The 27,683-nt window shown below is 38.8% G+C and overlaps 1 protein-coding gene across 1 annotated transcript in view; it reads right to left on the bottom strand.

Annotated features, from left to right (window-relative positions):
* tmem163a (transmembrane protein 163a) overlaps positions 1–27,683 on the bottom strand; it is a 33,550-nt gene that overhangs the window by 3,728 nt on the left and 2,139 nt on the right. The window contains exons 2-7 of the mRNA XM_058082921.2: positions 26,539–26,658; positions 7,052–7,095; positions 6,302–6,393; positions 5,703–5,799; positions 2,431–2,542; positions 1,272–1,413 (exon numbers count right to left, since the gene is read on the bottom strand). Coding sequence (XP_057938904.1) covers positions 1,272–1,413; positions 2,431–2,542; positions 5,703–5,799; positions 6,302–6,393; positions 7,052–7,095; positions 26,539–26,658 — 607 coding nt within the window. The remainder of the gene's footprint in view (positions 1–1,271; positions 1,414–2,430; positions 2,543–5,702; positions 5,800–6,301; positions 6,394–7,051; positions 7,096–26,538; positions 26,659–27,683) is intronic.

Below are 27,683 nucleotides of genomic sequence, written 5' to 3'. Positions count from 1 at the left end.
TCATTAATATTTAAACTCTAGGTTAATAAAATGACATTATTGATCACTCTTATATTTTTTTATTTCACACAAATTTCAGTTTTCTTCTGTAAATATTCAGTAATAATTTGACTTCATGCTTGTAACATAACTGCCCCGCAACCTAATTTTCCAAAAATTTCATCTTTATTTGTTGTTTTGTTTAATTTGTATAATATTATGACTTTTTAAAAAATGCATCTTTTTCTTTACTCTTTCCACTTTATGATTCATTCATTCATTTTCTACCGGTTATCCTGACGATGGCCATGGGGGTGCTGGAGCCTATCCCAGCTGTCTTCGGGCGAGAGGCGGGGTACACCCTGGACTGGTCGCCAGCCAATCACAGGGCACCTAGTCTCCAATTAACCTAGCATGTTTTTGGAATGTGGGAGGAAACCGGAGTACCCGGAGAAAACCCACACATGCACGGGGAGAACATGCAAACTCTACACAGAGATGGCAGAGGGTGGAATCAAACTTGTGGTCTCCTAGCTGTATGGCCTGTGCGCGAACCACTCGTCCACCGTGCAGAAATGGCGTTCAATTGCCTAATAATAGTAAGCTGTGATTCTATTAAAATTATGACTTTTTCTTGTTTGATTACAACTTTTTCCTCTCAATATTTTGACTTTATTCTAGTAAAATTACCTCAGATTTTTTTAGTTTTGCAGCAGATCATATAAGATCAGATCAAATATCTGTAATACATCAATTTGTTACAAAATCTAGCTGCTTTCAAAAAATGCTGGCTTTTCCAATCAAGGAAGATCACGGCAGTGATTAGAACCTTGCATGTCACGCCGCTTCAAGGGGAGGTAGAGTACTACAGCACCTTAGCGTATGACATCTCTCTGTATTTTATTATCACGCTCATATTAAAGATGTCACATGGGCTGCAGAAAGTCGTGGTCTATTATAATAGTTTTTGCAAACATTATATTGGGGATATGCTGACAAACAGAAACGGACACGCACCATCTGGCATCCATCGCACTCACTTGGCTCATCTCCCACACTAAGCCAAAAGGAGTAATTTCCCACAGCCTTATCTCAAATTTATTCCCTGTATTCCATCAAGAAATTCAGCATTTTTTACCAAAAAAAATGGAAAAATGTTTGGCATCATACAGAAAATAAATGTATAGCCATATAAATATTTATTTGATGCTTTGCCTCACCGACATTCTAAAAGTGATACTGGACAGGTCAAACAAAGGTAGACAGCAGGTGATTGTTAGTTTATGCCTTACTTGACCCCATATGCCAGAATGATGAGTCCAATTAGAATGCCAATGATGCCATCCAGGAACCAGACATCAGGATGGTCCTTGAAGACCTGAGCACTGATGAGAATAGTAAATCCCATGATGCCACCAACCAGGGAGTTGAAACCTGAAACAATACAAGGCATGTAATAAATAGTGTGTTGGATGTCTACTATTACAATTAAAGCAAACGATAATCTGTGTTTATAAAATATACATAGAAATAGAAAAATCATCACATGTCACATACATATAGTATAGTTCCGTTCCCAGTCTACAATGTTCCAAAACATATTTTAAGACTGAGACCTATTAATCTTTCATTAGGGATTATGATTGAATGCAGCCAGCAGCGTTTCTCTGGCAGCATAAATAGTTGAAGCCTGCCATGAGCTGGACACTACTGGAATACAGCATTTCTTGGACCCAATGGGAAAGACATCCCTGCTCTGAAATCAACACTGTAAAGTTCAACCTTGCAGCTGACCACATGGACATGGAAAAGTTTTATGGTCAGATGACACAGAGGGTGAGCTTTATGGCTACAATGACAAGAAGTATACTGTACTTCTCCTCGGAAGTATCAAAGTGAGTGCATATGTAATAATATGGCGGTAGTCGCGGATAAATGCTAGGAAACCAACCAATTTAAATGAACTCTTCCAATTCTGCCAAGAAGAGTGACCAAATATAACAAGAACCATTACTATTATTATCAGGATGACCATTCATTCATCAGGATAACTTTTCACATAAAATTCACTATTATCCGTCTGTGAAATCCAGCACACTGGGTAACTGTCTAACTTGGAGTGGGTGTAGTCTTGTGGGAAATTAATCATAGGTCTGAGAACAGTGTAAAAGCGATTTCCTTTCTTTAGCTTTTCTTCCCAGTTCTTTGGACCACATTGCAATCAGAGCAGTATATTTGGGTGCAGCGCTGGACTCTACATCCACAAGGAAGATGGACGAAGAGCCCGGGATGATTTCATTTGTATGTGTACTTCAATTCAGCTGTGAGTGCAACTGTATCACACACACACAAATGGCTGCAGATTACAATAATTTGCATTATGTCAGTTCTACATTCATTTCAAATCTATATTATCCAACTATTATTAACATTTAACCCTGTGGGTCCTACCATCAGTGATGAGAGCACGACTCGTCAGCACTCTTCCCAGCATGAACTTGGCAACAGCCAGCACAGTGCAGATAAATCCACTCAAAATGGACACACTGAAGAGGAAGTCGTCCTAAAAAATGAAAAAAAAGTTTGATTATTTATTCATCTGCAGTCAATCACACAAACCTATGATACTGACTTGAATTGAAAAAAGGATATCAGTTCCAGACAGTGGATAACCCAGGTCAGGGGTGTCCATCAAAAGGTGCAGGGGGGCCACTTTAATATTTTTATGAAAGTTATAAATGTGTTATTATTCATTAGAATGAACATTTCAGCTTTTTCTCTTCACATTCTTCCCTCATACGGTCAAACATGCTGAAATCGCCTCCTCGTGTTTCGGAGGCACACAGCAATTGGCATACAATTGAATATGAGCTTGTGCATATAAAATGGCACTTCACATTTCACAGAGAAATATGATAAGACTATAAAGAACTATAGCAGCAATCGACTAATGTGTTCATTTACAACTACTGTGTGTGCGTGTGTGTGTGGCCCTTCTGTCTCTGGTGTGGTTCTCTGACACAGTAGCAGCATGGAGCACAATCTCAACTTTCTGTATTTAATCAGGCACAAGCTGATTGGATGGCAACAGCTTGCAACGAGACCACTGAAGCGACACGTGAAGTGAATAAGGATTCCCAATTTTCTGCACTCCGTATCCCCTCAATGCAATTTTGCTGTCTGAAAAACAAGAGATTGTTCACAACTGTTTTTCAATGGTTCCAGTTACAGTGAAGAAAATAAGTATTTGAACACCCTGCTATTTTGCTATTTCTCCCACTTAGAAATCATGGAGGGGTCTGAAATTTTCATCGTAGGTGCATGTCCACTGTGAGAGAGATAAACTAAAAAGAAAAATCCAGAAATCACAATGCATGATTTTTTAACAATTTATTTGTGTGATACAGCTGCAAATAAGTATTTGAACACCTGTGTATCATCTAGAATTCTGACCCTGAAAGACCTGTTAGTCTGCCCATTAGAAGTCCACCTGCACTCCATGTATCATCCTGAATCAGATGCACCTGCTTGAGGTCGTTAGCTGCATAAAGACACCTGTCCACCCCATACAATCAGTAAGACTTTAACTTGTAACATGGCGAAGACCAAAGAGCTGTCCAAAGACACCAGAGACAAAATTGTACACCTCCACAAGGCTGGAAAGGGCTACGGAGCAATTACCAAGCAGCTTGGTGAAAAAAGGTCCACTGTTGGAGCTATCATTAGAAAATGGAAGAAGCTAAACATGACGGTCAATCTCAATCGGAGTGGAGCCCCATGCAAGATATCACCTCGTGGGGTCTCAATGATTCTAAGAAAGGTGAGGAATCAGCCCAGAACTACACGACAGGACTTGGTCAATGACCTGAAAAGAGCTGGGACCACCGTTTCCAAGGTTACTGTAGGTAATACACTAAGACGTCATGATGTGAAATCATGCATGGCACGAAAGGTTCCCCTGCTTAAACCAGCACATGTCAAGGCCCGTCTTAAGTTTGCATATGACCATTTGGATGATACAGAGGAGTCATGGGAGAAAGTTTTATGGTCAGATGAGACCAAAATAGAACTTTTTGGTCATAATTCCAATAAGCGTGTTTGGAGGAAGAAGAATGAAGAGTACAATCCGAAGAACACCATCCCTACTGTGAAGCATGGGGGTGGTAGCATCATGCTTTGGGGGTGTTTTTCTGCACATGGGACAGGACGAGTGCACTGCATTAAAGAGAGGATGACTGGGGCCGTGTATTGTGAGATTTTGGGGAACAACCTCCTTCCCTCTGTCAGAGCATTGAAGATGGGTCGTGGCTGGGTCTTCCAACACGACAACGACCCGAAGCACACAGCCAGGAAAACCAAGGAGTGGCTCCGTAAGAAGCATATCAAGGTTCTAGCATGGCCCAGCCAGTCTCCAGACCTGAACCCAATCGAAAATCTTTGGAGGGAGCTCAAACTCCGTGTTTCTCAGCGACAGCCCAGAAACCTGACTGATCTAGAGAAGATCTGTGTGGAGGAGTGGGCCAAGATCCCTCCTGCAGTGTGTGCAAACCTGGTGAAAAACTACAGGAAACGTTTGACCTCTGTAATAGCAAACAAAGGCTACTGTACCAAATATTAACATTCATTTTCTCAGGTGTTCAAATACTTATTTGCAGCTGTATCACACAAATAAATTGTTAAAAAATCATGCATTGTGATTTCTGGATTTTTCTTTTTAGTTTATCTCTCTCACAGTGGACATGCACCTACGATGAAAATTTCAGACCCCTCCATGATTTCTAAGTGGGAGAAATAGCAAAATAGCAGGGTGTTCAAATACTTATTTTCTTCACTGTATGATTTGGGCCCTGACTGCATCAAACTACAAGGAGCACACAAAAAGCCAAAGGTTATACCTAAACCATAAAACAATTGCCAAGTCTTTTCTGATTTGTATGCTTTTGAAATGCATGCAGGATTGCTGCTGATGACAGCAGACACAAACATTTCACTGCAATTGTTGTAAATATGGAAGCATTTTGATAACATTGTCCTGAAGAAAGCCTTAATGGGGACCTATTTGCTCATTTTTCAGGCCCTTTGTATTGAGTTGTGGACTCCTATAAAGCAGCTACACACGATAACCCGCACGGAAAGCAGATCTTTCAGGATCTGCACCTATTTCATCTGGATTTCCTTAGATTTCCAAAATAATTTTAATTTATTCCACCCATGTCTCTATTCCGAGCATGCCGACTCACTGGGATTGGTCCCAATCAGCTTGTACCCCGGCAGCCAATATAAGGAAGACCGGCTCACTATGACATAACAAAAAGAGTTTTTTAAAAAATCTCAAAATCTCTAAAAAATCTCTAAAACCGAGAGTTCAGAGCCATCCCAAACTTCTTCCAGGGCTCACTTCCAAATACGCAAACCTCATTATTTGAAAATTTGGCATCGTTTAACATGAGGATACAACATTCTCACTACATTTAAAGGTCAGAAAAGTGGAAAAAGCATAATAGGTCCCATTTAAAAATGGCCACAAAGGAAAGAATGCCATGAAACTGAAAATGGAAAAACTGACACTGTCAACTTGCAGAGAATGTGACTGATAGATGCCTAGGTATGCAAGTAAAGGAAACGCTTGACTGATGAAGAGACTTTAGTCTGCATAATCTGAGCCAAATCAATATGTTCTACAGAATGTGTGTGTGTTTGCGAAAAAGTATGTGTTATCTTACCACTTCTGGGGGCATCCTGGTGACCAGATTATGAATGGCTTTTCCAAGAATGCACAGAGAGCAGAGCAGAAACAAAACACCGAGGACTACACATGCTCTGCAGAAAAAGAACAAGACACTGGACTTCAGCAAGAATGATTTTGTTGTTGGCTATTGTGTTGATTGGTTATTGTGTTATTTGGGAAAACCTGTTATGATCCTAGACACACAATAGTCTCTGAATATTGACCAAATAAATAAACTAGCCTCTGAGAGAGGCTATGAGATTGAAGGATTGGCTCTTTACACTTAACAAAGACCATAAGATGATGACAATTAGACAGACAACTCTCAATACCTTTCACTGTAAAACAACAAACCACTCTCCCATAACTTTTATAACATGCATTGTTAAAAAACGCTTCTAACTTGTGTGCTTGGTTACTCAAATGACCGTTATAAGAAGTTATTCTCTTCTGGCCCTTTGTTTTGGATCATGTGTAAAAAAAAATAAAATCATTCAACATTGGAGGCAGTTTATAAAATGAATGGAATGCAGAGGCGTAATACAGACATTTGATATGATAAAACAGCATGAACGCCATTCATTTTAGACTCACATGTACTCCCGGTGTGCTGAATGCACAGCAGCCGCATTGCTGTAGCGCCACAGGACAATGACTGATGACAACACATCCAAAGTGGCATCAAACTAGATGGACAATGCCGGAGTCACAAAGAGAACAGAGAAAAGAAGGATTACATGTAAGAGTAACAACACACTTTCATTTCTTTTACAACACTGCATTGGTGTAAAATTCATTTAAATATTACTGGTGTTGAAGGAAGTCAATGGAGTGCAGGGGAAATGGGGATAGTGCTACATTTAAACAGCTAAGTACAATAGTAGTGTCATTGAATGACTATGAGAATGTGCAACATGACCTTCCCAAACAACAGGGTCTTTAAATAGTGTTCCATTTCACTTAAGAGTGAAAGAGTGTATCTTTTTCAAATGGCCTCCGCAATTATCTCCAACTGAGGGCAATGTGATTATCAACTTTAAATGCTTCAATGTTATACTGTATATATATATATATATATATATATATATATAAACGGCATTTTTTATATATATACATATATTGTTGCCCACATTTTCTTAATTTGAAGAAAGTACCTAGATAGGGTGACACCTGTTCAGCAGACACAAAAGATCTGGAATCTCAGTCCTACCCTTTCTGTCCTGTTACCTTGGAGACAACGGGGCCAATAAAACTTGGGTCTGGGACTCATTAATAAATCACCGAGACCAATGTTATGACTAATTGATCAATGCAAATGCAGCGAACAAGGACGGTAGAACTCACGGCAAATCCAAAGGCTGATGCGCTGTGCCTCATGAAGGATACAGCTGTGGAGAGAAACACACACAGACAAGCAGATAGCAGTCAGTGTTGGTGGAGTCAGTTTCTATTCAATTTCTGAACTAAATAGTAAAAAATGTATGTGCCTATATGGCATCGCAGTAATACCATTACCTATCTGTCTGTTTGTTTGTTTCTATGTGTTGGACCCCCTTCTAAAAATAATTTCTTAAGTATAACTTTCTCTAGTGATGACACTTTGCTTGACCCTAATTGGATGCAACTCGAATCTTCTACGTGATTGTCTACATTCCAACAATGAGCATTCTGAGCCGAGAGGCACTGACCCATAAACTGTCATGGGCTTAGCCTAATTTCTAGTTTTCATCCCATTTAATGCGCTGGCACACCTCAAACCTATGTTAAACTTCAGGTCCTTCCTGTGCAGCAAATCCCAACACAAACCATATAAGCCATATATCAGAATTGTACAAATTACTGTTTACGCTGTACATTGTTCATATTTGATGTAATCTATTTATTCTCCACATTATTTTTTATTATCTATTATTACACGGGAGCCAGGCAACGACATTTCCTTGGCAATTTCACTGCTGTGTTATTTTGCAATGACAATAAAGAAAGTCTATGTCTATGTCTATGTCTATGTCTATGTCTATAGATGTCTATGTCTATGTCTTATTGTGGGGAACGTCAGATTTACAGGTGTTTTTCTTAGAGCTAGTTCTTACTGTGAAACCATATCAATGTATCTGCATTTCTACCAACAAACTGGTGGATAACTAGTAGGGATGTTCCGATCAGGATGCTGCCATAGCAGTGTAAATGTTTAAATGTACTACTGGCTATATTAGGGGTCACCAAGGTTTTTATTCCCTGTGAGAGCTACTTAAATGAAGATGGCCAAGAGCTACTCATTTTTGTAACATTTATTTTCACAGCTTATTTCAAGCCAAACAAAGCCAATATTCTTGTTTTACCAGAACATGAACAAAATGCTGGCATCCACAACTTACATTTTGTATTTCACAATGCCTTTACTTCAAGTCTCACATTATTAATTGAAAACCTGAATGAATAGCAGTTATCCTTCGGAAGCGCTGACTCCTTCTGTCAGTGGGATATCAGTGTGCACCGCGCCCGTTTCAAGTGCAGCGCAAACGTGCAAAACCTATATCACTCTCCCAAATCTGGAAGTCCCACACACATCAGACATGCTTGTTCTAAATGCTGCAGCGGGGGCGAAGTTCTCTACACCCTATGAAAATATCCAATTTATATATAAGAAATCAGACCTGGAAATTCATTTATCACAGTCGTATCTGGAACCAATTAACAGCGATAAACAAGAGATTACTGCATATCATTCACCAACTAAGCATTCCTCACCGAAGTTATTGTGTTTAAGTGTTTATTTACTGGTATATCCAATATCCAATAGATTAACTGCATGAAGACGGACTGTTTTGGGAGGTACACTGTTGGGCCGTATTGGTTACGAGACATAGTTTTGTCAACAGTTTTGATCGTAAACAGTATCCTTGTAAATTTGTGGCGTACCCTTTTTATACATTCATTCATTCATTTTATACCACTTATCCTCACGAGGGTGGGAGCTCAACCCGCCCCACATAGCTGGCCAAACACATTAAGATTAAGATTAAGATTAAGATATGCCTTTATTCGTCCCTCAGTGGGGAAATTTGTATTGCACAGCAGCAAGAGTACAGAGTCAGTTAAGCAGTACAAAATACACAATATAGAAAAATAAACAATATAAACAACCCAAGTATTAACAGAAATCAACAGTTTTCCCAGAGTTATATACAATACAGTATGTAGATAATATGAGACGAGATGAGATATACATATGACCAGTCTATACACTGAGATCTTGTTAGAGAGTTAATATGAGGCATTATGGAAATACTTCACATAGAACTTAGTATATTGCATTTAGAGCATATCATGTGCAAACACATGCCTGCAACAGAAGAACCAACTGCGTTCGTGGTTTCTCTCCACGAGAAACCACGAACGCCAGCATGTACATATGAAAAACAGTGATTATTGCAAGCGATAAAAAGATATCTGAATACAACACAATTAAATACATGTATTTGTACGCTTGTGTCTTCGTTGGAATAGGTGTGTATGTTATGTCAGTTGCTTCTTCTGTTGCAGGCATGTGTTTGGCTAGCTATGTGGGGCGGGTTGAGCATGACCTGTGAACCAGGAAGTGTGGGAATCGGTGTGTGTGCTGTGCTCTGGTGGTGGAAGTGTGAAAAATAAAGTTGACTGGAAGCAGCCGTTCGCTGTGTTCTTTTTTGGTATTGAAATCCTTAAGCAAAGATTGATTTAAGCTGCTTTTGTATCGATATAAGCAGACCAAATTGGCTGGCGGGAGATGAAAAGGGCATGGTAGTAACCGGATTATCATAATAACCGGGTATCGTACTAACGGAACTAATTATATCATAAAAGACTAGAAATTTGCCGGGAAATGAAAATAGTATCGTAATAAGTAGTAATTCGTTATAACCGATCAATATAACGAGACTTTACTGTATATATATAAAGGTTGCAAGCTGATCAATGCTTATCTTATCTTCTCTATTTGCAGAGTTTTATATCCACATCCACTAACTGCTAATTGATATTTCAAGGTTAACCTTGAAGACAACACAATTTAGGCCACTGTTTGCTTGTGGTGGCTACATTAATATTCTAGTAACTGTCAGCAAGTTGCCCATGGAATACTGTTTTGCATAAAGGTGAAGGGGGAATCAAGTTTTAGAAGAAGCTTGCAGAGACACCAATGTGTCGCCTGGGCTACGTATATACCGCAGGGTATGATGATCTTTTATGTGGCCAGAGTATACATTGCCCCAATTTCCTTGCCAACTTTGTGGAAATGTCAAGGATTTTCTGCAACAGGAGTCAGCATTTTCTTAATCGAATGTTAAGAAGGGCAAGACTTTTGGCCATGGCCTTTTGTGCAGAACTTGCTATGGACGTCTGTTTGTGTGGGTGGATATCGGCACCAGTAGTGGTGGGACACGGATGATGACACTTTTTGAAATAATTGTCGCGTGACGATAATCTTTGCCTGTGAGTACCTCCAAGTACTATCCAAGTCAAGTCGGGTATGTGTGACCTGACTGTTCAGACTGCAGTAGATAGGATACATATTGGAATTCATATCTACATACAAATGAACCCTCAGTCGCATTGAAAAAAATGTCATTGTACTGTTCACCTCCAGTGTGATTGTATCCTTGGACACAAAACACCTGAACATGGAAAAATTCCTAATCCCTTCCCATGCTTCGTGCCTCTTTGCAGACTTCAACCATGACTGCAGCCGTTTGCTCAGCTGCAAAATATCATGTTAAATAATTTATGACCTACTGCTCTGCACTGCTGTGTCTGTAGTTCACCACTCCCCCTTCTCTTTAACCTCCAGTTTTTCCCTTCCTTTTTTACTTGGTCCCTTGTGGATGACAATCTTGCCTCTATCTTTCTTCTTAAAGAGAAAAAAAATGTCTCTCTCCATAGCAATACAGCCTGAGCTCCTTCATCCCATCCCTAAACCTATCTATAGCCTCTGATCTTATTGTGCCCCCCCCAGCCACATCTATTACCGGCCCATGTCATTTGTCTCTTATAGTGCTACACTTTCACCACATTAGCATAGTCTCACAACACAAACTTCTCCAATATCTACAACTCTAACCTCAACTGTTTGTCCAGATTAAGTATTAAGTAAGATTAGGTAAGATTAAGTAAGCATTAAAGGGGACCTATTATGCTTTTCACACTTTTCTGACCTATAAATGTAGTTAGAATGTTGTATCCTCGTGTTAAACAATGCTAAAGTTACAGATAATGAGGTTTGCGCATTTGGAAGAAGTTTGGGATGGCTAAAAACACTCTGTTTCAAAAGGCGTGGTAAAACTGCACCTTTGTGAAGTAACAGAGGGGCGGATGTCCTTATATGGGCGTGGCTGTAAGACAGATTTGCTCTCCGCCCTCCCCAAGCACTGCTCCTCTGTTTACTTGCTAGAAATGGCTCGTACGGGAAAGCCACATTCGTTTAATTCCTAAAGACACCACCATCAGGCACTAATGGTTGCAATTCCTGATTTCCTACCAGCAAAAGAAATGCATTTTAATCTGTCTTATAAACTCCATTTATAAGTCAAAAAAGTGGAAAAAGCATAATAGGTCGCCTTTATGAATACATTTAAATGCATACACTTGAACGTAGCCCCACGCTTTTCACTCTGGCAACACATATTTAAAATTAAATGGAATATTAAATAGGATCATTTGGTACCATCAAAAATGGTTGCCTTATCTGCAGTGTTGTCGCTTCCTGCAGAAGATGCTGTGAAATGTGATACACTTGCTCAGAACATGAGCACCACTGACCTTGAGAAGCTGCTGAATCAGAGATACTGGAGTTCGGAATTTATTCATTAGAATCTTTATTATGAATAAATAAAACCCCCTCTGGCATGTTCATGTTTCAATGACGGACAGTTATTAATGATCTTTGATAGGTATTGGTCAATACCTATACGGGAGCATTAGACTGAAAACTGACACCAACGCCTCAAAAATACAGTATTAGGGTTACAAAATACTAACAAAAATACATAGTAGAGGTGTTGGACTGTAATATGCTGCACAATTAATGTAGGAGACATGAAACATCTCCCATCAACCATTTAAAAATGCCTGGACTGTGTTGTTCATGAACTGAACATCAACTATGATGACAACAAAATTAAGAGTTGATATTTTTTTAATGATATTGTCCAGCACCTCATTTCCTATACTGACATCTATAAAGGCGGCGGCTCTAATTACATTGAGAATGAACACATTATGCTTCTTTTACTGTGATGCCACAGGAAAAACACAAATAAATGATGTTTAAATAAATAATTGTTTAAATAAATAATTACAAACTACTACAATATGCAATGTAAGTTATGTTTTGTATTTTGTTTCAACAAAAGTGATTAGGAAACCTTTACCAGTCGTTAAATAAAATAACATGCACTCATACTATGCCCAAGTGAGAAAGCTTAGTCAGGTTGACAAATAACAATCTAATAAATAATGCTGGGAGGCCTGGACGATAATTGTCCTATAAATTATTGTCAATCATCCAAAAATTACTGACACCATTTTTTCATTATTTATATGGCATGGTAGTGCGAGTACATTGTATCAAAAGCATCCATCCATCCACTTGCTATGAAAAGTGAGCATAATAGGTCCCCTTTAAGCTTTCCTGTTAAGGGATAATACTCAATGTTCATTATTTATTTCAAGTAAGTGCGATTTTGTTTACAGAGACTATATACTCCATCGTATTTATTGTATTATTTGTGCTTTATAGTGGCCCATGTTCACAAAACAGTCCAGTCCAGTGTGGAATGCCGTTGACAGATTAAAATGCATTTATTTTGCTGGTAGGGAATCAGGAACTCCAACCACTTTTGCCTAATGGCGATGTCTTTCGGAATTGTAAACAAATGTGGCATTCCCTTTCAAGGCATTGCTCGCAAGTAAACAGTGGAGCAGTGCTTGAGGGAGAGCGGGGGAAGCAGAGCTTGGGGGAGACAGGGGCAGACAGTTTATATATAAGAAAGTTTGCCCCTCTGTGACATCACAAAGGAACGGTTTTACCACACCTTTTCAAACCGAGCATTTTGAGCCATCCTAAACTTCTTTTAAGGCTCACTTCCAAACACGCAAACCTCATTATCTGAAATTTTGGCATCGTTTAACACGGGAATACAACATTCTAACTACATTTATAGGTCAGAAAAGTGGAAAAAGCATAATAGGTCCTGTTTGAACCTTAGGTCCCTAACAGATAGCACTGTGAGTGTGCACTATTTTCCGCTTTTTTTATTCACATTCCATTTGCTCACCAAATGCTTCAGTAAGAGCTGACTGTCGTGACGAAGGCTTTGCTGCACCTCCAGCGGTATTTTTTTTTCCCAGTTGGAAAAATTGCCTTGGATGGATGTGTTGGAGGTGTGCATACAAGTTGGTCATATTGCCCTTCTTACTTGTCTATTTCCGTGCACTTTCGAACAAATGTGACATATGGGTGTTCATGCACTCACCTCGTTCATTGTGTTTAAAACCAAAATATTCCCAAACTGGGGCTATAGCGTACGCCTTAGAAACGATCGCTTTATTCATGTTAGCGTATTCTCACTCACAAGGCTCACTCGCTGGTAGCACTCTGTGTATCCACTCATTAGTATCCAAGTCTCTGATATCTGTTGGCCGATACTATCAAACATCCCTAGAAAAAAAATATTCTATGGTTGTGACTTCCTTGAGGCTTTGCTCCAGGGAGGTGTCCTACCTGAGAGAAGACAGCTACAGATGGCTTGTTGTTTACAAGGAAGCTTATAACAGTTCAACAAACATGATCTGCATGGTAAACAAGGATGTCTGGAAGATAGTTGTTGAGATAGTAGTATGCTATTTTAAAGAAAACTGGTTGACAGCCGATGGTCAAATGACACAATTAACAAAAATCTTCAGAATGTGTCAATACCAGTGTAAAAGTCACTACCATGACGCTATAGCAGATAGTATGGGTTTATAAATGATGGATAGGCCAGTGGCAGTGCAGTGGTTAACATACCTAACTTTTGCATAGGAAATCGATTCTCCGTCAATGCCCCAATTGCCTTGTGATTTATGAGTCAGTTCATGTGCGTCAGTTGGATATCCCCTCACCAAGATAAGGGATGTACAAAGATTAATGTATCAATAGACATGTTGGGTCCTCTACCCTGACCTCTGCAAAACCTGCGGCATCATAACGGCATCAGAGGAGAGTGGAGGCAGCTGCATTCAAGGTTTAGAGCTGAATTCAAGAAGCAAGCTTGTAAACAGTCACTGTGTCTACATGCTCTAAAACAGTTGGATTTCCCAAATAATTTGATATAGCCATTTTTCACACCTTCATGTGCAACCCCTGTTTCGCCTTAAATATGCAACTGGTCATTTCAACTGGTTTAGCTGTGTGGGTTGAGGAGGACAATGTTATAATATGCCATGAGCTGTCATTAGTAGAAGGCTTCAGGTCTAACGGATAACTTTCCACAGCTCTATCAGCCTGTATTTCAGTAACTGAAACATTGTCACACAATTAACATTAAATCTGCGTTAGTGTTACATATTGGAAACAGTAGGTACTATGCATGATGCTGAACCACATGTCAATGTTGCTATTTTCTGTGTGAAAAATAACATTAGAAATAAAGAATATATATATGAATATATATATTAGAAATAAAGAATTAGAAATAACAAAGAATTTTTTCCTGTGAAGTGACGTTTCGCAGAGAATCCCCCTACCCTGACGACCCATGGACACTAATCCTTTTTCCATTGTTATGATGCCGTTTTGGCATTTTAACAGTGACTTGCTTCCATCTCATCCCACCTGCTTGGACAGATGACGGTGATTAACTTGTCCCAACTACCACATGCTCCCAGCGATAAACATTTTTAATGCCCTGCTTGTTGCCTTCGACCTGAGACAACCCACAATCATGAGGAGCAACTGCAGCATTCGGTGCAAACTCCATGACTCCAAGGCTCTAAGGCAAACCCAGTGCTGTTTCATCTTACTAAAAAATTAAAGAGCTCTGAGTCATGACCAGCAACTATCTCCATCTATTTTCGATTGGGTGCTGTCACCTTCTTTTTGTATTCTGTCTTAGAGCCACATATTTGCGTATTTTAAAAAAGCTATATACTTTACAGTGATCCGAGCTATTTGCAGGGGTCACATCCAAGACCACCCGCGATGGCAAAAAACAGTCTATTTATATGCCCATGATATTTCTATTTTTGACACATGGCTGGTTCCTCCCCCTCCACAGCCTCCTGCTAGCTCAATTGTTCGCTCAAAGGAAGCTAACAAGCTAACTGTATACAAGCACAATCCAGGTTCAAGTTTATTAAAGGTATTTTAAGTTATAAAATATATAGGTACTGACAACTAATAATTAATAATGTGAGATGATTGACAGAACAGATGGAATCAAAGAAGGAATCCCTTCGTTTTAATGCAGCTAGCGGTGGCATGCAGCTCCATTGTTAACTGTGGAAGCTAATGCTCCTGTAGCCACACAAGCAGGACGCTACCATTTTGCACTGCCACATCATTATGTCATTACATGTATGCTGTTTTGCAAGAATAAGTAAATGGCAAAATGTATTTTCTGACAAAAAAATCAAGTGTAGTACAGAAGGCACCAAAATAGTTAGCATGCTAATTGTTAGCATGTTAGCATTTTAGCTCAATTCTTCACGTCTAAAGGCTAATACAGACATGACGTGATGCAGGGATATTGTAGGACAGCCTTGGTACGTTTGCTATAGAGTGCTATCTTGCTAGGTGTTAGCGTGCTGTTAGCATGTCAGCATTTTTGCTTGGTTCCTTATGTCTATAAGGATTGGCAATTGGCAAATGGCATTGCTGGCCGGCGTGGCACAGCGTGCCAGCAGACACCGGTCCCGAGGTACGTATATATATATATATATATATATATATATATATATATATATATATTCATATACATATACATATACATACATACACACACAACACTTCATTACGACACATGTCTGAAAAGGCGCAGGAAGAAGCAAAGCTTATTAAATCCTACCCCTTCTCCACGCCAGAGCAGTTACCAATTCAATAAGTGATTTTTTTTCCACACATATAATCACAGAATCTTACATAAGACAAAACAAGAAAACAACAAAAAATAAATTCATGTAGCTATTATTGTACTTGAAAATGTTTATTTTTGACAACAAATATTTCCTGATCTATTCACTTGTTTGTTCTGCCTAGACTGCTGACATTTTCTCCAACTTCTCCTGTGGCTAGCCCTTCATCATTTGGTAATTCCTCTGCTCCCGTGCCACGTTCCTCTGCATTTATTGCAATCCTTCCTGTCTTAGAGCCGTAGGCTTAACACCACCGAATGCTGGTTGAATGGAACAAATAATAAATAAACAAGCTAAATAAATATATCACATGGAAAAACAATCAAAATACCTGCCTCTGTTACTCAAAACACACAAAATGCCTTTCTGGGATTTCTTTGCTTTTTGACTTTCATTCTGTCATCCTATTACTGGCTTCCTCTATGCTATTTACATTTTCCATTAGCCCCAAAGTATAGGTTCAATGAAAAATTCATGACAGTTGAGAAACCTGGCTTTCCAGTCCGTTTTTCTTCAACACTCCCTCCCCAGCATGTAATCTGCACCGTGATATTGAAGTACGAGAAAGCCCAGGCCTCTTGGTAATGAATCCAGCGATCCCCATTTTACCATTGATCATAGAGAATCAAGGTATGTCTTGCTCTACAACTTTCACTGGCACCTCTTTTGTGCTACAGCAGAGGACCAGCAACCGGTATGCTACAAAAAAATTTTATTGTATGTTTTTGTTTTTAACAACTTACAGCTCCCTCTTGCCTTTGGTTGACGACAAAATCAATTTCATGTCATGACGGTCAGTCCAATGTGAGACTGGACTTCAATTACTAAAGCAGGAAGGATGAGGCTGGGGAGGTCCTGTCACCCATCGGATCTTAGGGAAACAGTTGGGAAATCTGGTATCGTCCAAATAGTCACTGTAACTCTGACCAATCTCTTGTATTAATATGCTGATAGATTACCGTAACTCGTGCTTGTGACAGTTTGTGGTGGTGTTTGTTATAAAGTGAGTCACGAGGTGGAAATACGATTTTGCCAGATTGACCTCATCCAGACTCCACAGTTGAGTTTGAGACACCAGGTAGACGAAGAGCAACACTGTGGTCTATAGGAAAAGTCCTGATCTCACATTCTCTGCATCAAGTCCATCTCAATGCAGAGCATCACCTCCCTTCCTCAGTGGCAAGTAATAAAAATAGTCAAGTGGTGTTGACTGTGAAAAGATAGTGTGAGGCTGGCAGCCTAGAGAGGCCATCCTATAATTATGCTGCAGATGGTAAGCTTTTGACAGCCAAGCGAACACATTGATTAAACATGGACGATCCTCTGATAAAAAATGCTTACCAGAAGCAAACTGACTCAACTTATGAGTGTGCAACGTTTGCAAACTAAATTCTCTACAGACAGAAACCGATTTGGGTTTTTTTTTATGCTGTTCTCTCTGGTTTCATTTCTGGCTGCCACCTTCAAGCATAAAAATCAGTAGGTGAAAATTAATATTGAAGAAACACCCTTAGCGGTTAAATCTGGAGGTAGTCTTAATTAATAACAATCAAACAAGGTTCTCACTCACAACATTGTGATCTTGACCTTCATGAATGCAGCAAATGTTTAATGGTTCTTCTCAGAAGTAAATTCATCCTGGCCAATCTGTCAGAAAGGCCAAGATAGACTCGATCCAAGATGCCTAATCCTGCCTCAAATATTACCCGGCAGCTCCTTGACCTTTATTGGCATGAAATGCTTTGAGAGGCTTGTCATGAGTCACACAAGTTATGCCTCCAAACAGATCCGGATCGGCTGCAGTTTGCTTACACACAAAAAAAAACAGTCTATAGAGGATGCCTTTTCTACCCATAAACCTCAATCCGAACCATCTTGAAACCAAGAACTAGTATGCCAGGTTCCTGCACCCCGAGGGAACACAGTTATCGTAACACAGACAAGCACAAGACTTATTTATGACCTAAATGAATTTTTACTCTTATTTTGCCTACTGTATCAGGTAATACGAGTGTAAAGGTGACTACAGGGTTGCTATTCCATGTCTATAGCACTCTAGCAATGTTGGAAACTGTATTTAGAAGGTTGTTAACAGGTTTTCTATGCTGTAACTACGAACATATTGAATTGATAAGTAAAGAGCCATACTATGCAGAAATTCACTTTTCACAGTTGGTTCTGGAACCATTTAACCATGATAAACAAGGAATTACTGTACTGTGCACAGAGATGGGGCTCCATTCATTCATTCATTTTCTACCGCTTATCCTCACGAGGGTCGCAGGGGGTGCTGGAGCCTATGAGATGGGGCTACAACTCATGATTATTTTCAATTGCTATGAAACTTTTTGCTTCAATTAATTGAGTAATCTAGAGGGCCCTCGACTAGTGGTCCCAGGCGGCCAGATCCAGGCCACCAAAGCTTTCCATTTGGCCCCGTCAAACATCAGCCAAATCATGTAAAGGGCATGAGTCACACGGGCCAAAAACAGTATAATACATGCTTGTACTGTGACGCTAACAAAGTGCTCAATGATGTTCTTTTTTCAGTCACAACTACTCCTTCAGCTTAGATCTCCAGACTGTGAGGCTGACATGCTAATCACTTAGTCACTGTTGCTCCCTCAATGCTTTTTTTTTAGATCTCACAACCAACCATGGTGACTATTGATGACCACAAACCTCAAGATGTGTTCTTATGCTGCTTTCCACCAGACAACCACGGTAACATGCCAAGAAAATACAATTTAACATATTTGATTTGCTTCAAACTCATGATCAAGTAGCCACAAAGCACATATTCTTGCTAGTATTATGTATTACTCATAATGAAGTTTAATTGAAGCACAGGGTGCAAAGTGGGGCCACATGCTGTTTTTCAATTATTTGTAAAAATATTATTTTATTAATTTAAAATAATTTTTAAAAATCCAAAATTGGAAAACTCTGTAGTAATTTTACAAGAATACAGTCAAAATATTATGAGAAAAACATAAACTAACAAAAAACAAAAAAAAGTCAAAATATAAGCGAAAATATTAGCTCATTTTTAAAAGTAATAAAAAAGTAAATAAATATAGATAAACATAATAAAGTAATAAATTTAATGAAAAATAATGTTATTTTAGTAGTGTAAAGTTGAAATATTTCAAAAAGTCGTAATGTTATAACAAACTATAAAAACAAATAAAGTTGTAATTTTTTTTATGGGGTTTGTGAAAAAGTTATTTATTATATTATAAAACTAGGGGAAAGTGAAAAAGTGGAAAGATCAAAGTTCATACACACTTTTTACCCATGTCACAAATGCTGCTTTTTTTCTTGAAATATATGTAACTTTAATTAATTGGTCTACATGTGTTGGTTTACAAAATATTAAAGTGGGCCTTACGTACGTCCTTTCATTTTTCAGTGTTTGTCCCTCAGTGGAAAAAGTTCAAACACAACTGATCTATGACGTACTAAAAAAAAGCCGCTTCTCTTTACCCACCCAACTTGCAACTGCAATATTTTCTTGTTGACTAAAACCCATTTGAGACCCATAAGTTGGGGGTCAACCTGAGCATCAGAGATGTAGAGTGCATGTGTGCATTGATAATTTATTTAGTAAGTGCAATAGTCCATGAGCAACATGTGACATCCACATAACATTCAACACAGTACTCAAGCTTCATAACTGTAGATTATAATGTGTGGTCCATATATTATTTGTGTATGTATTTGCAATTCATCTTTTACGTCTTGGCAACAAAGAGCAGAATGAAAAGTATGACAGAAGCATCTGGCGTGAGAAACCAAGGAAGAGAGTGTGAATTGCTAGAAAGCTGTTTATATTGAGTGTGTGACTTCAACACCAATCCATACATCCATATCAGTGTTACAGTAAGGAAACCTGGCTTTCCTGTATGTCATTAATAAACACATGTAGAATATGTGATTAGTAACCAGATCCTTCTTGAATGTACTATACATACGTACAGTAGGAGTGCACAAAACGTATCGAAAAGATAATGATCTGGCCAATATGAAAAATTATGACATCATATCGATACATTTAAAAAAATGGATAACTGTATAAAAACTGTTTAACTGATTTTTTTTTTGATGGTCAAATAAGGCGAGGTTAACCTTACAGGAGAGTTTCGATGATAAAATTGAGTGCCCCCTTACTCTTAGTTAGTTATATTATTAAAGAGTCCATGGTGCCGAAAAGTTTGAGAACCAGTGCTGGAGAGGACTAAGGCCTGAATTTGCCTCCAGCTCGCATAAGCAACGCCGGCTGGCTCAAACCCCCCTACAAACGACACAGACCACGAAGCTATGATCGTTCAGCTTTTTGTCGCACATAATTGGCTACATTTACATGCAGTCAAATAACCCTATAATAACCAGAATATTAGCAATAACCCGGTTGCGCACAACCATATAAACATAAATACCTCTTTTGATAAACAAATATTACCCCTGGGTTACTCCTTTTCGAATCTGAATATTGGGTCATGTATACGCCTACTGAGATATCCCCATCTAAAGGTATATTTATTTATGTTCTATGCATGTCCCATTTGAAAGGAATGTTGGGTCTTTGACAAGAAGTATTGAATTTGCTTCCAAATTTTCTGCGTTTTTTTTTTTTTTTTGCTCATGGAAAATGTAGTTGTGGTGACAATGAAAGATCTCAACATGCATGGAGGACCTACAAAATATCTGAACATGCGTTGGTCGCATTGATTAAGTATGTAGAGTGTACGCGTGGTCTCAAGTGCGACCTACAAATGCTACACATTGGCTGTACAAATGCAAACGACGCACAAAGATGAACGAAGTGCATCCGCAAACAAATGTAAGTAACCTCTACAACTTGAAAATCAACATGTCACACGCATGCCCTCCGTGCGTTTCTTGCTGTTTTTGGCATGTAGACTGATTGTAGGAGCCTGTAAAACCTGTTGTGGCTTAAAGGCTGTTTTGTGCTTAGTCTTAGTGCTTGCCTGCCTTCATTTAATATAGCATCACATTATTTTTGGATGGTTAAAACTGCAGGGGACCAAATTGACCAATTGCTGCCCCTCCCCCAACATGCAGTCAGTTATTCTGTCTGCCTGTATTATGTCAACAGTGACACATTATTGTGATGCCTCTTCTTGCTTAGGTCAGGCCCCCTTCCACAGAACATTTGCTGTTTTTCAAATAATTGGTAGTAAGTGGCATCTAGCCAATACAGTTTCAGCACCAACGGTTGAATGGGAGAAAGTCAAAGGGAGCACTATCGTGTCCACTTTGTGACACAATGCTCACATAGTATACAAATGCTCCTAACCACCCAAAATTAACATACCAGGGCAAAGCCAGTCTGTGAATTCATTGTGCGTGAGTATTGTACATTGTCTGCTACTCATAGAATAATTCATGGAATCACTGGCAACCTGCAATCTAAGTAAGTATGCAAGGGACCATTAGAATATAATGTATCATCATTGATTATTTGATGTAATACACATTAAAGTAAGTCTCATGCACATCAAGTAAAGACTGAGTGCAATTTCTTACTTTATGTAGCAGGGGAGGGGTGACACTCCTAATACTTTGCCATGAGTTATTCCATGAATAAACTCAATCCAAAAAATGCATGAGCAGTGAGTCACAAACTTGTGGAGTGCTTTGTTTCTCAATGCTGTATGATAACCGAAAAAAATTTGCCAAACATTTTCATCAAAAACCAAAACATACAAAAAATGGGGTGAATGAAACTGAGGTTTGACTATACTGGTATATGGTTAAGTGAGGGAAACGTCCGTAGCTTATGTGAAAATATATACTTCAGTGGAATTATCGGACTGGCTTGATTCGTGCCGACATAACTGAAGCCATTTCCAGAGAAAACATGATGTCTGGCCACCCAAACTTTTTCCACCGAAAACCACATACTGAAAAGGCCACTTTGATATTTAGTGAACCAACACTTGTAGATATGCTAAGAAGTGATATATATTTCAAGATAAAACTGCAAACTGAAGAATTATTAGCATGAACTTCGGTCGTTGTTCCTTTTTCCCCATTGTTGCAATTTTCCAGATATTTCTTGGTAAATGTAATCTTGGTAAATGTTGTTCTTCTAATATTAACTATTGACATATATATAGTATATGACCTATATATACTGACTTTTATTATTTCTATTATGACTATAACTATTTCAGTTTTATACTTGTAAATCTTCTCCTAATTCTGACTTTATTCCCAGAATATTTTGACTTTATTCTTGCAACCTTTTCCGAAACCTAATTTTCCAGCAATTTTTTTTTGGTTCTCATTATACTGTAACATATTTTACTTATATATTTCAAATATTTATTTTTTATTATAATAAGTTCTACTCGTAAAATTAGGACTTTTTTTGTTAGAGTACAACTTATTTCTCTCAATATTTTGCCCTGTATAATTGCTGAAAATGTGTTGTTGTTTTTTTTGTTAAAATTATGTTTTTAGAATGAGGCCAATAAGCAAACAGCTACGGGCCATATTTTGGACACCCTGTCCTCGTCTATACCATTCCTTGATCAATTAATCAACTGATTAAGAGTTGTGTTGATTTGTCTTAATGCTTCTTCCGTATAGTGAATGTCACCTTCCAAAATAGAAAGAAAAATCTATGAATCAATGATATTTAACATTAAGAAGCTCTATGGCAGGATGCCATTATCTATTGAAAGACTTTGCATCATCAAACATGACCTTTTAGCTGCGAAGTCTGCACTTTTGCATCCACCTACATCCCGACTTACTATGTTGCTTCCACGCGGTCACTTGCACATGCTGGTAAAAATAGACCAAACAAAAAACAGAGAGGAAGATCAGAAGAATAAATGATTGTGTTTTCATCTGTGAGACAGACAGTAGGTGATGAAGAAGGTGGTACTCTGTGTGCAAGAAAGCAGAGTGAGGGAAAATGAAGATAATAAGGAAAGAAAAACAATAGGAAGGAGGGGGAGTGGGTGCAACTGAGGACCCATGGGAGTTCAGTGTAGGGAGGCAGAACTGGAGCAAGACATGCAAATATGTCTTCAGCCTCTGTCTGCATGTGATGAATGTTCCGCTAACACCAGTGTTGTTACCCTGTCACGGCCAGCAGATGAATTAAACACGCTGGAGTCAGCTAATGTCCGATTGGCAACCACAAGAACACATGAGGGTAGGCTTTTCATCAGTGATGAAAAGCTTTACATCAGTCTTTGAGCATATGACTGCTGAGATGCAATGGCAGATACACTAATACGCACATTCAGTGATAGTACTACATACGTATATAATACTATGTAATAAAATATGTAATAATGTTAAATTCATAATTAGAGGAATAAGGAATCCAACGAATTAACAGTATCACGGTCGGGTCTGTGAATGATTCATCGCAATAAACGAGGGATTACTATAATGAACAACTATGCTAAAGTTAAACACGTAGTAACTATCCAAAACAAGTGCCGCAAGTCATGCTAGGAAGTAGGTGCTCAAAGCTCATCACTTCATCTACATTATCTATTCAGGCAAAACAATTAAATGCACCTCCACTACATGGCAGGAGGTGCATAATTAACCTATGTATGTATCCAACCATAAAACATTTGGTTTGTTTGTTGACGTGTGTGAAATATTTGTAATGTAAATGATGTGCCTTGGCTCAATAAAGGTTTAGGATAAATGTAAGACGTCCAACCAAATGTTTGTCCCCACAGTGTTTTGCACATCATAGAGAAAAAGCCATGCTTTAATTATAACTGTGCCGTCTTTGACTTTATGTATCTGGGTTGGATCTCAATAATTACAGCGCTTCTGCAGGGGAAAATGAGGGAGCCATATTTGAGAGGGAAGCTGTGTTTTGTTGTCCTACTCAAATAGGGCACTGATATTACATTATACCACTAAACAATCTATGAGGTGAAGTTTTTCATGCAGTAGTTTAGTGATCAGGATGCATTTCATGTTATAAAGTTCATTGCAATTTCAAGTATACTATTTAACACACAGCTTGATCCACATTCTCCTAAAATAAAAGCGGCATAGAAAATGGATGGATGGTGAAGAAGGTTGCAATGAGACCGAATATTAAGTAGCATACAGCGGAGAGAAACTAGCTGATGACACATAAAAGACAAGATGGTTAAAGAGTGAGCAGAAACTAGGGCACAGGCAAGGGAGGTGTTGTTTAAAGTTGAGCCATCACAACTACCCTTATGCTGCCTGCCAAGATTGAACCTGCTTTCATCCCTATGTTACCATCTCACTTTACACAAGTGGCAAGGCTCAGGTGCGATCATCCGTCCTCCTGTGATCATGTCAAAGTATCCTTGGGTAAAATACTGAACCCCCAGTTGCTCCTGATGCTGCATCATCAGTCGGTAAATGACATTCACTGAGCTTCATGGCATCTTCATATTCGTCTGTGTCCCCGATCTTTCCTCCAGCTGTCATACATCAACACACCTTTGTTTTCTATCCACCACAACAAGGAAGATGGAAATGCTGCAGTCAGTGATTGATTTCTCAACCAAGAACCTGTGACATGCCCTCTGACTGCAGACAGTCACGCTGCGAGCGTCCTTCCCTTTAGTCCTTGTTGCCTGTCTAAGTTTTTGTGTTGATGGTCACGATTGTGACCTTAATTCTTCTCCTCGGAGATGAACAAATAAATGAATGTTCATTGAGTTGAACTGTTTTGTAGAAGAGAATAATCAAGTGAAAAATGATCAATATTACTTATGTAAATATGAGTACCACTGATGACAAGATTCAGACTTTGTTGTCTCACATCCTGATATGTATAAAAATGGGCTTATGGTGTTAATTAGGTGTGACTCTATGGATATTTTGATAACAGTGTTTTCCACTGAATATCACACGGCACATTGTGACTTGACTGATGCTTAGCTAAGATGACAAAGCAAAATCCTGCCAAAATCACGCTCATAAGATAAATTGCATGAGGAACACCCTCTGTGTCATGAGTCAACAGCAACAACTAAAAAAAAGTTTTGCTTCCATGTGTTCAGTTTTTTTATATCCATTATATCATATGGAGTTTTTTTTACTTTGACAGAACACTTAGCTGTACTTCTTAGGCGTCATAACTCCATTTAATATACCCAAATAATATACCCCTTTACAATTGTTCTATTTATATTATGATTTTGTTAGTCGTAGGTGATATGGAATTGCTTCTAATACACATCAGCTGCAAAGCAAGAATGTAGGTTATAGTTATGCGGCCAAATGAAAACTTGATTTTGTACACTGACACAATCTAATCTAAGCAAGTACGTAAGATCAAGTAAAACACCTGCATCGAAGCCAACCCATTAAAATGGCGCTGTGTACGGCCATGCAGCACTATCATAACTACTGTGTCTTATGTGGTGTGTCTTGTCATGTTCTAAACATCTTTCTAAGGTTGACAAAGGCAGTATCGATTTTTCACAGTACTTTAATCACATTTGTAGACAAAAAGCCTTTTTATTTTGTGGTATGCATCAAAAATACATATACTGCGAAATGTGTTTAATAGACAGAAATGTATTTACTGGCAACTTTTAGCATTTAGATTGACTGCCTTTTAATAACTGAATATAAAAAGACTTAAATACTGCACATACAATGTGTTACTGATTGATCATCCTGAAAGAATGCATTCAAAATGTTTCCTTGCAATCAATTTTCTATGTCCTTTCATGTGCAATTTTCCATATAACATCTTTATACTGTAGTAGACAACAGCAAAACACCAAAAGTACCTTCCAAAAAACAGTTCCATAATTCATAATCCTTTTACGCATAAAACTCTCACAACCACTACCTTTTATTGTCCATTATGTGTGTACAGTTATTTCAAAACCAAATGTTTTTGTATTTGCAGTTACGACCCTGCTAGGATCCAAAAGGTATCAGTGTTCACCAGAGCCTATGGTGTTATTCTCTGGATACAGTAGTAGATGTTGTTACAGTAGTTCCATATTAATTCGTGAAGTACCAATGTTCCGCCATCAGCCCGTAGATTGACACTAGTGGTTGTGGGGGGTATATGCAATTTTTTAACTAGCCTACTGGGGACAAGTAAATTGATCCAGACAATATTAAATTCTGCTGATGTGTTGTTGCAGCTGCTGCAAAGGTAACAACATAATTTTTTTATTAATACCTGTACATACACTATGAGTGCAACCCTCAGACAATTTTTAGCAATATAATGTCTCAAGGGACATTACTACAAATTTAGAGTAGTCAGTGTATAGTCAGTGTATAGCTGGCAATATAAAAGGACACCTTCAGTCAGGCATGGAAAAATTAATTCATAACATGTACCGGCATGCTGAAGCTGATGATGAGCCCCTTCCACCCTGAAAAGTACAATTTGTGCCAACCTAACCGAACAAAAATGGGCATCACTAAACTGCCCCACAATGTTTGCCTCAGCTAATGTGACATCTATCCACTGTGTCTATGACAGTATTTTAACATGTTTCCATGAAGGCATCGCTTTTTGCAGAAGGAAGTAAGAAATAAACTGCCCCAGTCAGCGTTATTGCTACTGGCTGTAATACTCACACACTTTACATCACTTAATGTGATGCACATGATGCATATGCCTGTTCCTGTATAGTAGAATCGTATTTGTATCAAATGCTTACTGAATGCCGTCACAGCCAGTATGAGGGTGACCACGATGGAGCTCCATGAGACCCAGAGTGCCTTCTTCCTGTAGTTCTGAGCCTCATGCGGCTTCAGGCGCAAGCTGCTCTCTAGGAGGCCTGCAATAAAACACAAGGACAGTCTGAAGCTAAATTCAAAATTCTTAGGCCACATACTCTCTGCTCTCCCACTAGATCTAGCAATGTCTCCCAAGAAGTGTTTCTTCGTAAGGCAAAGCTGAATTTGTTTACATTTCTAACAAGTCAAACATCAGGCAGAAGTGGTCCAAGTTCCTGAGTCCCTACCAGCAAAATAAAAATATTTTAAAGGGCCCTATTATGCAAATTTTTTGGCCCTTTGAATTGAGTTGTGGACTCCAATAAAGCAGCTACACACAATAACCAGCACAGAAAGCTTATTCAATCCACCATAATCTGCACCTATTCCAGATGTATTTCTTTCGATTTCAAGCTTCCCACGAAAACTGTTATTTATGAATTAGTCAACCCACCGCCTGACTCCATGCATGCCCACTCTGCTTGGTTACACTCCCAAGTGCTTAGGAGAACTTCCGGTGTTGTCCCTGCAAACCCAACTTTATAGGAATTGATAAACGGTATAGGAGCTGACAGCAATTGTCCGCTTTTAACATACAGCCATATGAGTTAGATCGCATATCTGATCCGGAAGTAAAGACTGGACAGTCCAAAGTTTCTCAAGAAAAGAGGTTACTTCAAGACTGTCTCAATGGTAAGTACCTTTAGCACTTTAGCATTTCTATTTGTATCGCATCTGTAACGTGTTATGCCATTAGACGTTTCTTGCGGAACAACCAGTGTTTAGAAAACAGTTATATATTTGCAGGGTATGCCATCAGAGCCTTCGGAATCCTGTCTGTATCGACATACAGTAGTACAGATTATTTAATCAACAAAAATATGGTATATGCCAAAAGAGTGAATATTTTAGTGTGGCAGAAGGGGAAGTGTGTTGTTGTAACCTTGTATGTGTGGCAGAGGGGGAAGAGTGAAAGCATGCTTTAAAATCACATGACCCATAGATCTGAGATCAGACTCATGGCATGTGTTTCCACATGTTTGTGTGTGTGTGCGCGCGCATGCAAGCGTATGCAGTGGTGTCTGTG

The sequence above is a fragment of the Doryrhamphus excisus genome, linkage group LG12 (genome assembly GCF_037039965.1).
Source record: "Doryrhamphus excisus strain RoL-2023G ecotype Guam linkage group LG12, RoL_Dexc_Guam_v1.1, whole genome shotgun sequence".
In the NCBI taxonomy this organism is placed as follows: Eukaryota; Metazoa; Chordata; class Actinopteri; order Syngnathiformes; family Syngnathidae; genus Doryrhamphus; species Doryrhamphus excisus.
The sequence above is the reverse complement of the archived record's forward strand: the minus strand, read 5'-3'. Positions and strand labels throughout refer to the sequence as shown.